Consider the following 15988-nt stretch of genomic DNA (forward strand, 5'->3'; position numbering starts at 1 on the left):
ATCAGTATTTGTGTCTATGCAAGCAGAAAGATGATGAGACAAACTCTCCACAGTTGGCAATTTACAATTAACAATTCATCAACTTGGGAGCTCTGGAGTGCTCACATCATTTTTAAATACACCCACAGACTTCACCAAACAGGCATACAGTGATGAAAAGGCAAGCCTCATAGCCACTTAAATATAAAAATGACTGACTGACTAAATAATTCACCTCATTCCAGATACCGTCTCCAACTTTCCAGATATTATGATGTCAAAAAAGCAAATGAAGCAGAAACTGACGGAGTGCATCAAAATACTACGGTATGTCTTGTCAAATGCCTAACACTTATCAAAAATATGAATTAAAGGAAATTAGTGGGACGTTCTATTATTTTTATACCTTTGAAATAAACAAAATGCACAACCTTAGAATGCCAACTGAGGGATGAAACAAAACAAAAAGATAGAAACATGTAAAGCAACAAACGCGTTCACACACCTCGGAGGAGGCTGGGCGGAAGCCGTAGCCAAGAGGTACGTTCTCCTCATCTTCACACCCTTTGACTCCTGGACTGAAGTGAAGCTCAACATGGAAACGCTCCTCTGATGACGGCTCCTGTCCAAAACACAGAAATAAAGACTTAAAGTACATAAAACTGCAGTGCTATGACTGACAGATATGCAGCTCTCTGTAGACTGACCTTATCATTGTCTTCATACAGCATAATGACTATCTGTGTCATGTAGTTGAGTTCTGACACAGCACTCAGGTAATCCATTGCCTGTTTCCACTGCCAGTCCTTCTCCTCCTGATACACACACACAAAAAAATCATGGATGCAAGATGAACAAACACCCAAATCACATAACACCGGAGAATCACACCAACATCCAACAAAAGCCGTTATGTTAAGGGACAGAATTGTCAGAAACAAAATAGTTAGAGCATACATCCAGCAGTCCCCCGTAGCGGAAGATGCTGAGCAGGGAGTGAACGTGGCTCTCGCTGGTGAAGTACAGACGCGTACGGACGTGACGACCAGGAGACATCACGCCACGGGAATACCTGAAGACCACAGGACAGGAAATGACACAAGCACTAATAACCTCTATAAACACTAACTTCAAATATATGTGTGCTTTAATTCTCACAGGGGGTGCAGCTTGTTGACGGCTTCGTCCTCATGGGTCCTCTGCAGGTCTAGCTGGATTTTCTTCATAAGAGGGACACAGTAGGCCTGAGCGATGTCCAGTTTCTCTGCTTTGCTGATTCCATACTCCTGATTTGAATGATATGAAAGAGAAAAAAAGACATTTGAACACTTTGATCCGCTTCTTTTTAATCTACTTATTCACGGTCACGAGGACATGAAGCCTTATCTCGGCATATTTTATAATGAGTGACACTTTCATGCATGGACGCTTTTAATATAATATTCCATGGCTCTAAAATTAGGCTGTAGCACTTCTGTAATTAACTTTTCATTTTAACTGAATAGTGTTTAATTGTTTTTATGGCATACTTTATGGTGTATTTGGATTCTCACTGCTGAGTCACGCAACTTTTATTTGAGCAAAACTTGAATCTTGCCACAGGAATCAATAAAGTTTCATTTTATGCTCAGAGTGAAAATAGTTGGTTTCACAAACAACAATCAATGCAACAAATGTGTAAAATTATCTATAAAACGCCTTCTGGTACAACTTCTGACATTCCCAGACTCCTCAGATGATTTACGCACACAATTTAACCCTCCAAGTTTTTCGATCTGGTGTACATCTCTTACAGTAAATTCAATATTACAATATTACAAAATAATTCAGTACTAATGCAAAATTAGAGCCTGAGAAAACCTAAATTGTGCTTCAAAGCTAAATGACACTGTTCTCCTTTAACCTGGGGAATGACTATGTCAGCCAGGGCGCGGGACAGTCTGAACAGCTCCAGCGTGTCCTCCAGCCCGACCGAGGCGTTGTGCTGTGAGTCGTATTTGATGCAGTCGTAGATGTCCGGGATCTTGCTGATGTCATAGCGGCCGTTCTTCATGCGAAAGTCTCTCTCCAGTTTGGACCAGCGCTGCAGCATCAGCTCCAACGTCTCGCTGTGGTAAAGCTGCAGGTCTGCGGAAAAACCAGAGATGACTCATCTCATTATTCAAAGTAGTCTAAATGTTAAAAGGGGCAATTGTCTCTGGAAATATCCTTGACATTTTACTACATGGACACATTTGAATCTTCCTGCTGCCGTCTGGTTCATGCAGACAAAAGCTTATAGGCTGAACAAAAAATCTCAGCTTTTAAAATCTGTATATTTTAAAATAAGAAATGCAGCTGAATAATCTTTCTTCTGTAACACCTGAACCTGTATGACGCATATCCCACCCCTTCACCCAAAAGCCGATCGTTTGCTTTATCATCACAGCCAAACTGGAAAACTTATCAGCCAATCGTGTTGTTGCCCTGGAAGAAGAGGTAAGATGGCTTGAAAAGACTTAAAGACTTGCCTTAAAGGACTTTGTTCACACTACCTGCAGACTTGGGGTCTTCGAGTCTCTTGCGGATCTGTGAGGTGAGACTCTGGATGAGGGCGTACACCTTGTCGCAGGTTTTGACTGGATTCTCTATGACCTTCATCGAGTTGACCAACGACGGGCTGCCAGTTGGTGCCAGCTGAGACACAACAGAAACAGAATATAAAACCTTTTTATTCCACTGGGTTTGGTTTGAACACCATTTTGTTTTCCACAGGAAATAGCATATGGGCAGTGAGTCACAGTGGGATACCGAGTTACTTGCATAAGAACATTTTCACAACTGAACGGTCTAATATTTCAAGAGAAAAGATTTGATAAGCACGTCCAAGTGTTTAAACTCAACATTCAAGAGTTTTCTGGCAAACAAGTCATTGCACAAGACACCTTATCAAATCAGGCAAGATTTTTTCAATTCACCTTCGCAGGTTTGCCACATACCTTCTGATAGTCGTCCTGTGTTAACTCCTGGTCCTTCTGCATGATTTCATGCAGCCTTGCCTTCACCTTCTGTTGGCAGTCGGTCAGAGAGTCGCTGTCGCTGTCCAGCAGTCCGTTCATGTTGGCACTCTTCACCATCTGAACCAGGATTGGAGTCAACTCCCCCTCTAGAGCCAGCAGACCCTGCAGAGAAACCAGACAATTAAAACTGAAGCATTCATTTTTTTTACTGTGGATATGCAGCTTCTGAAACTGTTATGTGTTAATGGAAGTACACACTTAAGTGTTTAAGTACCATCAGTTTTTACATCAGCTATAGTCTTTCAGCTATGGGGCAGAGTTACCTTCGCAAAAGCAGCGGCTGTCATCTGCACCCTGCCTTCGTCAGAGGCGTAGATCTTCAGGTCGTGGCGGTAAGTGCTGTGCAGGCGCAGGAGGCCACAGCCTGGAAACCCAGCATAGTCACCTTGAAGATGGTACACAGAGAGGGGCATAATCATGGTTAACTGGTTAACATTGAGATATAATACATTTCTCAGTTAAGAAACAGCTGAGTCGGGGAGGAAGTTGAAAGAAAAAGAAAAAATACAACAGTGTGGTGATTGTACACACAAGATTTTCATTTAAAATAGGCACACAGGCACCTGTGCAGGTGCAACATCACTTTCAGTTCAAATGCATGGTCCTCAGAATGCTTTGTAAGCTTTTGACATGACTCGTTTCACTTTAATGTCAACTCAAATGGTGTCGTTTAAGATATTAATAAAATGAAGTGAAAGTGAAGTGAACTGATGTTGAACAAACCCCAAAAATTACTGAAGACGGCTCCCCTGGCGGTGATATCAAATACTTAAGATTACCTATTTGAAGAGAGACAATAAAAGTCTGACATGCTAAATATAATTCAATCAATGTAGCTGTAGGAGGTGGATGCATACCAGCGCTACAGATCAAATCACACTGGTGCTTCATGCATTTTTCTTCAGTGTACAGCCGAATAGCCTGATGTTATACTACTGACTACTTTGGGTTATCATGCCTCATTTGACAAGAAAAGATTTGGAAAGTGTTGGGAACGCAGCCCAGTTTTAGGCTTTATTCCAGGCTAAAGGTTTTCATCAAACAAACAACATCATCTCAAGAACTCATGGGAAAAAATGCAGCAGGATTAGTGTGAGATGATCCGTGTTAGCTTACAGCACCAAACTGCAGTCTTTTTTAGCTGCCTGTGTGTTTATGAGCGAGTGACCAAAACAACATTTGCTGCGGTGGATCACCACGGGAACACATCAATGACGACACAAGCAATCCACAGCAATCTCAATGGAGGACAAACCGGACTAGTCGCCAGAATGAAACCAAATCAATGATGAGATGAGAGGAGAGATCAGAGCACGTTAGTGGACGGAGCGACAAACGCGCAGAATGAGAGAGGAGCGGGAGAGCGGTGATGACCAGGAAACCCTTCTCTTACCAAAGTCAATAGGGGACTCACAGCCAAGGGACCGGCGGTTACCGGCTAGTAGTTTACACAGTGCAACAACAGGTAAGAAGAGAAAAGCAGAGTTAATAGACAAAACTTGTGGTGGAGGAAGAAGTATGAAAACTGGGATGAGACAATGAACTTCTTTTCCCCCAAAAGAAGCAACACAAAACAGGACAGACTACATCCAACTATTGCATCTACGTTGTATCTACGTTCTGCTTCAGGTTGTTTTCCTGTGCAGTTTGGAAGAGTGTTTTGCATGCACTATAAAACAAAGCATTGAGAAGGAAAGCTTGAAAAAAGGGCAATCTAATGACAGAAAGGTGTTGTTCAGTTAAAGGCTTTACAAAGAGATAGAGAGAAAGAAACCTTTATGTAACTTCTGTTCAAGAAGGTCAGTATTCAGTGTTACAGGTGCTGGTTGTCTTTATATTAACTAACATCACAGTTGGGGGTGGTGAGGTGTGCTCAGCTGTCCTCATCCAGCTGTGATGTAGTGTTGCACTATCGTCAACTGTGAAGTATGTAGCAAGCAGCACTTTCACTCTGGGTATGGTGTATGGATACTTAATGCAATATTCAGCTGCATATAACCAATTAATTGATTAGTTGTCAGCTATTAAATTAATCACCAACCATTTTGATAATAAATGAATTGCTTTGAGTAATTTTTTAAGAGAAATAGTTAAAATTCTCTGGTTTCATTTTCTCAAATGTGAATATTTTCTAGCTTCTTTATTCTGTTGTGACAGTTAACTGAATATCTTTGGGGTTGTGGACAAAACAAGACATTTGCGGAAGTCATCTTGGGATTTGGGAACATTTTTGACCGTTTCTGAAATTTTAAAGAGCAAACAATCGAATCGATGAATGGAGAAAATAACAGACAGATTAATCGACAATAAAAATAATAGTTATTTGCAGCTGTAATGGGACACATTTAAATAAGTACTGTCATGTCCTGTTCATGTCCTTCAGTTCCTGACATGAAGATACTATGACTCTGCATCACAATCGTAGCTTTGATTATGAAAAGAGGCAACATTTCCATCAGAATGTTGAATATGTTGCGGTGCTTTTCACCATGAGCAGATGAGCGTGTGCTCAGGTGTCATGGAGTTGTTTGGTCAGATGTTTCCAGTGTATTTAGATGCACTTCCTGACTTTGCTACAGTGACTGTGCTTTTGGAAAGATAAATGGGGAATTTCCCAGTCATTTCTTTCCATGACTGAATAATTCTAATGTGGACCTGAACAATGCTCCATTTAAAACAAATTAAAGCTCAGAAAAGCAAATTCTTTAGCAGTATGTGTGTTTCCAGGCTTCAGCACTCAACTGAGGTGACTGCTACAAGCAGCTTCAACACCCCTTCGGTAACTTCTATGTGATATTACAGAGACCATGTTCGGTTGTGTTTTTAAATAGGAGAAAAAAATGTGTGTTTCAGTTGTTACAACATCTGCTGTAGTCACAATTTTCTCAGCAGCCTCTTCCTGTTCTGTTTAGTAATCCAACAGAGTCTCCTCAAAATCCATCACTGAGATACAACATATATAATAAATTACACTAAGTTGATAAGGTAATGCTTCTTCAGCTTAAATGACTAAAATTAAAAATAACTTTTATATTTTGACCCTTTTATATTTTGACCTGGTGTATGAGTTTTGACAAAGGTGATAATTCTAAAACATCACATCTATGAAAGCAGATAATGAGTAATACAAAAAAGAGGGCGCGGGAAACCTTAAAATCCGGGTTGTCGACTCTTAAATAATCCTCTCTACCTTCTTTGATGTGTCGTAAATCAGCTATGCAATGTTGACATTGGACTGACTGAACAGAACAACTGCAGATAAACACAGAGCCAAAGCAAAAGATCCATTGCATTTTACATCTAATAGTTGATATGAGTGTAGCAGGTACCTTGACCTCCAGGGTACATGCAGCGAAAGGCTCTGCCCAGCTCCTCAGCCTGAACCCGTCCAGCAGGCGTCAGCTCCCCACCCCACTTCAGCACAAGCAGCAGAGACGGACCGTCCTTCTTAGAGTCTGAAACACAGTAGCATATTGGTATTCATATCAGCAACCACTACACAAAACTACTGATGATGCTATCGGCATCAGTTTCTAATTTCTATGTTTCACCTCCTAACCTTATACACACACATCATTCAGTATACACACACACACAGAGCGACCGTACATAAAAACACTGATTCCCTGTTTGTGTGTTTGTACCTTCTTCTTCGCTTGAGGCTTTCGGTTGGCCGTTACGCAGATACGTCAGCTGCACTTTTCGGTTAATACCTGAGAAATGACCGTACCTGGAGAGAAAGACAGAAAACAAACACAAACACACACACACACACACACACAAAGCAGACATTTTTTTTTTGATATGCACAAAGACAGACAGACATACAGTGAGGACACACAGATACATAAAAAATATTTATCCCATCTTCAAATATATTTTCAAAAATATTAAACAGCAAACATCTGACTTCTATTTCATATCCACCCCAACAAAAGCTGAAAGAGAAGACGGAAACAAGGCAACAACTTTTTCAAATCTGACCAGTATTAACAGATGGTTTAATGATAATTCAGTCACTCAGTGGGTTCTTTAGACCAGTGTTTCCAGCTTCAACGTTTAATAGTGTACGTGTGTGGCCATGAGAACAAACAGTTTAAGAGTGTTGCCGTCAATCTTGTTGTTATTCTGAAAAGTCACACGCAAACACATATCAAGAGCCTTCACTTGCCCAGCGGAGTGTGCTTTAGTAAGAATTTAGCACATCCTTCAGACTATTGACCACATACTGTTCTCTAATAGGACAGGCAGCTGAGCGGACACCTCAAAGAGCCACATGATGATGGACCCTGAACCAAGATAAGTTGCTCTGGCATGAAGCCAGAGAATCTGAACTGAGCTGTCAAAGAGACGTCATCACACAGCAATTTGGTTGGTTATTGTTTTCAAATTCTGGAGTATCAAATGGCGGTGGGTTATTGCATCACTACATTACACACACACTCACTCTCTCTTTCTTTCTACACACACACTCTGGGCTGGATGATATGACCTTAAAATAATATTGTGGTACTTTTGGGCTTTTGCATTACACAACATATATCTTGATATTTTGAAATCTCCTCAAAAGCACTAAACTAGAATTAACCCCATCGCGGTCGTATGCCTCTGCGCACCAGCCAAGATGCTGTTCCAGAGCTGTGGCATTGTATAATGGCCAGAACTTTTTTTGCAGAGTAATATGATGTCAAAGTGCATTTAATCTTTGATCTTTTGGATATCAAATGTCATCATTTCATCATTTTATCCTATTGGACATTTCTATGTCAAATTATGATATGAATTCTTGAGTTACAACCAAAATGTGTTTTGTGAGGTCACAGCAACCTTCACCTCTGACCTTTGGCCTCCAAATTCTAATCAGTTCATCCTTGAGTCTTTGTGGACATTTGTACATAATTTGAAGATACTCTCACAATTCCTTCAAGAAATATAGCGTTCACTATCACAATCTAATCAGTTAGGCCGTGAGTCATAGGGAACATTTATACTAAATTTGAAAAAATTACCATGGTGCGTTTCTGAGTTATCAATTGACTGAATGATACTTATGACAACATTCATAAAGACTCTTCATGACACGTGTCAAGTCATCGTTATGCACATGCCTTCAAATAAAGTGCTTTTTCCTATTAACAGAGGAATATTTTTTCTTGTTGTTTTGAACCACGCATTTCTTGAAAATCTAAAGTTTCCAGATTATTTTGCTGTTGCACTGACTCCAGTCTCTATGGAGAATAGCACCAGCAGATCACTAAAACAAGTGTAAACGGTGATGAACGGCAGGAGGAAGGAAGCCATTAGGAGATTTAGAGTCCACTTGATATGTGGTAAGAACGGCATGCACACAAAGTAGCACAGCACACACTGATTTACACACAAGTAAACACAGTGAAATCATCAGAGACATTTGACTGTGTGTGTGTCCAGTGTTAATGGATAAACATGAATGGATGTTAATGAAAATGATCCAACTCAGTGTACAAAATATCAGGAATACCCTCCAAATACTAATTCAAATTTCTAATCCTGCCAAGCTGTTTTTAAACCTAATCTTCACCCTGTTTCATACCCTTTCATCTGCAATTTTAATGGATGTAACTGAACACTGCTTTCATCTACAGTCACCTGAAATGGGTAAGATAAGGAAATGGTTTTCCTAATATTCTGTACACACAGTCTAAGTAGACTAACGAAAAGGAGGTGGGTAAAACCTCATCCTTTAAAGTGAGAAGGGAGAGGGTGCGTACTGAGTGTCATTCAAGCTGGATTCCCTTTTGGAGAGAAAGAAGGAGGGAAGAGTGGGCAGGAGAAAAGAGAGACAGAGGAGGGAAGAAGAGATAAAGATAATGAAAGTTAGAGACTCAAGAGGGAGGGAGTGAATCAAGGTAATCACGTGTCTTTATGTCAGTACGAGTACAAATGATTGGACCCTGGTGAAGTGTTGGAAGATGAAGCCAGTAGATGACTGCTGATGAATGATGATGGCAGGAAACAGGAGGACGATGACTGATGTTGTGCGTTTGTGAGAGAGTGCCTGTGTGTGTGTTTGATGTGAGACGTCACTCACATCTCCAGGACGGTCTTGAGTTGCTCCAGTTTAGATTTCTTCTCCTCGATCTCACAGTCATTGTGCTGGCCCAGTTCAACCAGCAGCAGGCGGGCGATATCCAGCACTTCCTGGAAACACAGAGGCACTTATCCTTAATTTGACTGTTATCTTTTACTTGGCAGACTAAACACACACTGGAACATCTGCAAATGTCCCGACTGAACATGACGTCAAAGACAAAACTGAATGTGAAGATGGTAGCTTCAAAAGTTTTTCATAAATTGTTTCATACGGTGACAGGATGAATACAGTGTGGGAGGGGAACTGGACAGCTAAGTATAAATATTTAGACAACTTAACAATTATGTTTTGTTATCCCAAATAACAGTAATTATATTGCTTGATACGTGTAAATGTAACTGCTCTCTTACACTCCCTATTTTCTTAAAGGGATTCAGTATCCAAAAAAAATAAATAATAATTAAAATAAATAGAGGAGAAGGAGCGTGGGAAAGGGGCAGACCGAGAGATTAAAGTAAATCTCACTCACCTGTAGCTGTTTTGGCTTCTTCAGCTTCAGCTTTCCTGACTTGTAGCCTCCATACTTCTCAAACAGCTCAAAGAACCTGTGCAAGACGAACAGAATAAAACAGCAGGATTAAGAGAAACAGTTACACTGGATAAAGGCAACATTTTAAAGTCAAACATATTTGATATGCTAATTCATTTGTAAAAATAAGTGAGTAAGAAGAAACAGGCTTGGAGTTGTTTGAGTTGTTATTATTCCCTTAAAATTTGCAGCAGGGAAGAGATGAGAAGGCAGTTTTTGCCGAAAAATAACACTGTTACAACCTGCACATCTCTGTGAAACAGACTAATAAAAATCAAAATGTTAAAATGAATGAAACAGATTAGAGATTGAGGTCTGTATCGTCAGTGTGTAAACAACAAACAGTGAAGCATTTCCTTGAACTGTGTAGAGCAGAATATAAGATAAAAGTAGCTGTTGATTGTGAGAATAGACGTTCTGACCTCACACCTCTCACACCTTAATCTTTTCATCCAGTATTTTGAAGTTAGATGATGTAAACTGTACAATGTTGTTGTAAAACAGACCAAACATTTGACAGATCTGAAACAGAAGGAGGGTGAGAGAAAGACAGAAAGAGGGAGCGACACCTTAATGCTAAGAGAGACTTACAGAGGATGTCGGACCTCCATTTTCATCTTTTGCTTCGGTGTGCGATCTCCGTGGCGGATGATTGCAATAACACAACGCAGCTCCATCCTGAATAAGGAAGAGGAGAGGACAGGGCAACTTTTAATTGCAGCAGACACTTGTTATTTCTTTATCCCAAAAAAACTCCACGAAGACTTTTTCCAACTGCAGAGATTAAGGAGATTTGAGATTTTGTGAGAGTCTGATTGTGTTAGGATGTCAGTGAGTCTGTAGTCCAGAGTCCTTCTGTGCTAATGTGTGAGGGTTGTTTTTCAGTGACTTCGTGTGTTGACCACGAGTGTCCATTTAGAAACTGACATAATCAAGATCAGATTGGGGATATTTTGTTTTTAAGCACTTACATGGTTCCTGAGGTTGTTGGGACAATGGGGATGTCTTCAGCTTCCATGGGGATGGACCAGGGGATGTGAAACTGGGGGGCTAACTCCCTCATCACCATGTTCCTGGTGAGGCAGAGAAAAGTGAGCAACAGGCTCAAAGGTGCTAAACATTAAAAGCATTTATATCAGGTTAAAAAGTAAATTTCACAGGTAAACATGACATCCATTCTGCTGGCTCCTTGTTGTGTCAATCAGTTTAATTTTAATATTTTGATTTAAAGTTTAGTCCCAGATTTAAGATATGTTATATGAACAGCTGCAATGATTAATTGATCGAAGGACAATTAATCACCAACCATTTTGATGACAGTCAATTTTCAAGCAAAACATTTGCTGATTAAGATAATCTAAAAGGCATGGACCAAACACAATGTTTGTTTTTACTTAAACTAACTACCGGTACTAAGTTGCTGCAGAGATGATGCAGCTCTGATAACACAAATCAAATATATCCAAAATATACAATTTTACATATTTATATCAACTTTTCATTTGCACAGTGCACCTTTCTGTTATGTGCCTCTAAGAAATTCCATGTTCATGCTAGTATCCATTACTAGAGAGGAAGTTGTATCTCCTGTCTTTTTATTTGGAAAATTTATGAGTCTTTGGTCGTAAAGCTTCAGTTATGTTTCCTAGAAGGAGAGGTAATAAATCAGAAACAAACCAAGATGTAAAGCTGACAACGGGATCGTCAGAGCTGTCCAGAGCTTTAGATGAATTACAACGTGACAGCTTCAAGGCAATATTTACTTTAAAAAGTACAATAATGCTAGAAACATCAGGTTATACAGGAAATAAGAAGAAGAAATGTCTTTCTTCATGCATTCATCCACATGTTTATCATAAATTAGAGACTTGTTCTGATATTTTTGCAATATTGTTTACGGCTTTGGTTTGACAAAATTCTGGTGTCCATTATTTTCATTACTGGCAGCAACAACTATATAGTTTTATCACACAGTATTTGTTGACAAACTGAATCCGTACATGTTTGTTTTCTGTTTTGTCTGTTTGCAAGATTGTGATCAAAACTTAGAAAGACATTTCTCTAGTTGAGTTTTTTTATTTTTGGGTTTTACTCACTGAATCTGTTTGTCCTTCAAGAAAGTTAAAGGTCAATATTTAATCGTGTGTAAGTTGATGTCACTTACCCGAGAACTTTGGCACAGTCGTCGTAGTACTTCATGGAGTTTTTGACGAAGCTGAAGCCATTAACGTCACAGACGAAGGAGTGGCCATTGGCTCTGAGCAGGTCGAACCCACATACTGTTTGCTAAAATCACACACAAATCATATATTTAGACACTTCATAGAGATGTTAGCCACTATGTGGAGAGGGAAACAAGAAAAGGCAGGTCATAGCTCCACTTTTTGACATAAAGCATCTCATCATCCAAGTGGAAAAACACTGATGCACTGTCGCCATTTTGAAGATTTTGAGGCTGCATAAAAAAACCTCACAATGAAGAAAGATTTTTAAAGTTTATTTGCTTCTTGTTCCCTAAAGAACAAAATAAAATAAGTTGCACATCATATTATCTATATGTGGACCTCACTTATTCTGTGATAGGAGAACAACAAAAAACCGACTGACCCTTTTTAAATTAGGAATGAAACATTACATTTCTGCAGGTCATATAGCACGTTTAAACAGCAGCTTAATAACAGATATTTTATATCTGTAACTGTATAAATGTTAATTAGCCACAGGTTTGTATTTATGAGGCTTTCGGTGCTACTAGAAGTATTTGTTTGGTGAGTAACACTTTCTGTGGGACTCATTATCTTTAAATCAACTTGCCTTTGGGAACACTGTGATACACAAAAGGAATAATAACATAAGGAGCTGTACTTAAAATACAATGTACATATGAATAATTTATTTTCCGTGCCTTGTGTAGCAGTCCACTTTATTTGTTTGTTGGGAGTCCAGTGTCATTTCTGAATTCACTGAGTCATCCATATCGAGCTATGGGTTTTAATGCAGTCAGCACCAGAGATCTTCCCCATTTGCTTAATGTTTGCTGATTATAGCGCTGTATAATGTTGGTCTTCACACGAATAACTGTCACCGTAGCAGAATTCAGAAAAAAATGCTTCCGGTGCCTCCCATTCACCAAACATATTTATATGAAGACATTTTTATATTTAATTTTCATGTAAAACAAATAAATATCAACCATTGTGAATATTTTGGTGGCTCCGCAACTCTCTGTGTTTACAGTTTTTTGGTTTAAGAGATTTTCTCCCAACTCAAAGATGGTTTTTAATGAGCTGAAAGCACAAGGACTTACTAAACACAAGCTGATGCAATGTTTGTGTTAACTACAAATGGACTACGGCACATAAAAAAGATGGCTGAGTTTTGGGCTTTGGCAGCAATTTATAAGGATATGAGAAGGATCACAAACCCAGAAATAATGCAGGTTTAAAAAAATAAAGGCAAGATTCCTGAATATCTCAAACTTGGGTCTTTTCTTTGCTGCATTATATCTTCATGATGACTAAGTTTACCTTGAAGGCCAGGCAGACTTTGCGGGCCACTAGTTTCTCCATGGAGGTCAGCATGACTGGGTAGCGGATCTCCTTCCCCTCACTGTCCCGTTCTACCTTTCCATCCAGGGCAGGGGATTTCCGGGCCTCTGCATGGGCGTAGTCTGGACCCACAGTGTAAACCTGATGGTCCAGAAACACACACACAGGCAGAAGACACACAAACAAACAAAGGGGTCAACTGCATGACTTATCAGCAGGAGTGACGGGTGTAAAATTTGTTTAAACTAAAACATTTCCATCGATGACCACAGTTGCACAGTACCTTCACATCAGTACCATCTGTGGGCATGAACTCCTCATATATGTAGGATCCAGTCTTTCGTACGCTGCTCTCTGGGGAGTACACACTGCTCCGACTCCCTATCTACAATAAAGAGGCAGAGAGACAAAGAAGAATTCAAACGCATGTAAAAACTGTAAATAAAACGCTTATTACCCAACTTTTTCTCCATTTATGCCGTTAGCTTCGACCCAGGCTTGTCTTTATTGCATGCAGAGAGAAAGCACAGCTCTGAAAATAAAAAATCAATATGTGGTGGCCAATTTTGATATTGCAGCAAGCTGACACCAAGGCATGAATGTATGGGAAACCCTGTTACAGGCAGTATGTATTTTTTGTAACATAATAGCAGCTATTTTACATTTGGCCTTTATTGATAGTCTATATTTAGATAGGTTAGTCTATAGAAACAACAACAAGCAAAAAATTGTATAACCGAATCCCAAAATCGAAACCGAATACCTAACCAAAGAACAAATATCCAAAAAGGGCAATATTAGCGTCCAGCTCTAGTGACAGCTACCTTTCTGAAGAGTCTCTGGCTGCCTCCTCCAGCAGATGTGGGGTAATATATGTAGACATTGTGGTCCTCGGCACACACAGGTTTCTCCACAAATGGTTTGGGGAACACCTCCCCATTCACCTCGACATGGTCCTCCCCTTCCACCAGGTTACACTCTGCACAGGGGATGTTTTAAAATAATTTTACCAGGAAAACTTGCTAAAACAGAAAAGTTAAAACAACAGTGATGCTAAAGATGAGGGAAACGCACAAGTAAGTTTATTAATTGAACAAATTATCAAATCTCCCTGCTGATCTGGGATTTGAACCATTAACTCGTTGGTTACTAGTTGTCTTTAACTGTGGTGCTGCATTCACAAAACACTAAAACTGAGCCTTTCACATCCACTCATACAATAAATCCATTAGATATGTATGTAATTAGTTATCCTTTATTTAACCAGGAAATCTAGTAAGATACACAATCTATTTACTTAAAAAGCATGAGGCCAAAATGGCAGCAAAACTGAATAAATAAACTGCACTTTATTATTGTTAATGTCAAATATTTGTTATCAAAGTTACATAATTGTATGAGGAGGAGACAAAAAACAGTGGTAGACAAACAGATTCGGCTGCATCCAGTTCAGAAAATTCTACTTGTGATTTAGTTTCTGGTTCTTAACAGTGAAAAATATCAATATATTATAAAGTAATTGATGCCCTGTATGCTGCCATATACCACAGATGTGTCAACAGATACATTTTACATGGAACTGATGGCTTCGTTTTAGTTTGTTATCATAAATCAGAGGGTTCACACAAAATAAGACGTCTTACTCACCCTCAGGATTGTCGGGGTCTCGGTTTAACACGGCATAACGAGGTAGGTCAATGCCCTCTTCCCGTAGGATCCGGTACACTTCCCTCCTGACAGGGAATCAAACACCATTATAAACAATACCCAAAATTGAAAACCATAATGCGTCTATGTGTGTGTGTGTGTGTGTTAGTAGGGTGAGGCAGTAACACAGGAATAAGGTATACTGTGTAAGTTATGTAGAAACAACAATCATGTTATTTGATTTTCATCATGTGATTGTTTTTATTTATGTCTACTTCTTGGGAGAGGGATCCCTCCTCTGTGGCTCTTCCTGAGGTTTCTTCCGTTTTCTTTTCACTGTTAAACATTTTAGGGTTTCATTGAATTGAGCGTCTAAGGACATAAAGGCATCATTCATTGTACAGATTGTAAAGCCCCTCAGGCAATGTGATGTTGAGCTATTTAAAACTGATTTGGCCAAAGCTGCCAAAAAGTAGCTGACTGACGACTTTGGCTACTTCAGTCAGTCACTGAGCCTGTTCATACTAATGTGTGAAGCCTTCTTTTTTGATACCCCTCAACTCTGTTTGTGTTTGTTCAAACCGTACCTGTCCTGTATGAAATACTGCATGTTGAGGTCATTAATGAGCAGTGGATTCCTGAGTTTGGCGTATTCCACAGCTTTGTCCAGAGGGAAACCTGAAAGATGTCATGTGATTAAAAACTGTATAAGCTCAAACAGTTTCGTCATCAATCCAAGCTCAACCAGCATTGACAACAAATCGAAGTGATCATGATTTTCTGCTTTATTATTTGTTGCCTGATCATTTGACACAGTAGTGACTGAGCCTATATTCCACAGGATAGGTTATTTAAATACAGTTGTCTAACTACTTGGAGACGTATTGGCACATATTAAAAGTTTCTCATGCATAAAAACACACGAGACAGAGATGTCCTAAAGAAATAATTTTCGGAAATATGAGTTGTTTTTTTTGCACTACTGTCCAATAATAATAAAAACACAGGACCAAATATTATTATATATATTTGGATCAAATATCTAAAAATCTCATTCTTTTAAAAACAGAAAGGGAAAAACAGTCCCGTGTGA

General features: G+C 39.4%; 1 protein-coding gene across 2 annotated transcripts in view; it reads right to left on the reverse strand.

Moving 5' to 3' along the window:
- The window catches only part of ppip5k1b (diphosphoinositol pentakisphosphate kinase 1b), a 52182-nt gene that overhangs the window by 23997 nt on the left and 12197 nt on the right, over window positions 1-15988 (reverse strand). For both annotated transcript variants that reach the window (XM_084363679.1, XM_084363678.1), the window contains exons 4-23: window positions 15483-15573; window positions 14896-14981; window positions 14073-14227; window positions 13532-13633; window positions 13228-13389; window positions 11865-11986; window positions 10672-10773; window positions 10292-10378; window positions 9641-9716; window positions 9109-9218; window positions 6683-6768; window positions 6368-6493; window positions 3302-3423; window positions 2958-3140; window positions 2514-2655; window positions 1883-2106; window positions 1138-1265; window positions 937-1051; window positions 687-794; window positions 485-601 (exon numbers count right to left, since the gene is read on the reverse strand). In XM_084363679.1, coding sequence (XP_084219805.1) covers window positions 485-601; window positions 687-794; window positions 937-1051; window positions 1138-1265; window positions 1883-2106; window positions 2514-2655; window positions 2958-3140; window positions 3302-3423; window positions 6368-6493; window positions 6683-6768; window positions 9109-9218; window positions 9641-9716; window positions 10292-10378; window positions 10672-10773; window positions 11865-11986; window positions 13228-13389; window positions 13532-13633; window positions 14073-14227; window positions 14896-14981; window positions 15483-15573 — 2444 coding nt within the window. The remainder of the gene's footprint in view (window positions 1-484; window positions 602-686; window positions 795-936; window positions 1052-1137; window positions 1266-1882; window positions 2107-2513; window positions 2656-2957; window positions 3141-3301; window positions 3424-6367; window positions 6494-6682; window positions 6769-9108; window positions 9219-9640; window positions 9717-10291; window positions 10379-10671; window positions 10774-11864; window positions 11987-13227; window positions 13390-13531; window positions 13634-14072; window positions 14228-14895; window positions 14982-15482; window positions 15574-15988) is intronic.

Source organism: Pagrus pagrus (genome assembly GCF_965226575.1).
Source record: "Pagrus pagrus genome assembly, chromosome: 10".
Classification (NCBI taxonomy): domain Eukaryota; kingdom Metazoa; phylum Chordata; class Actinopteri; order Spariformes; family Sparidae; genus Pagrus; species Pagrus pagrus.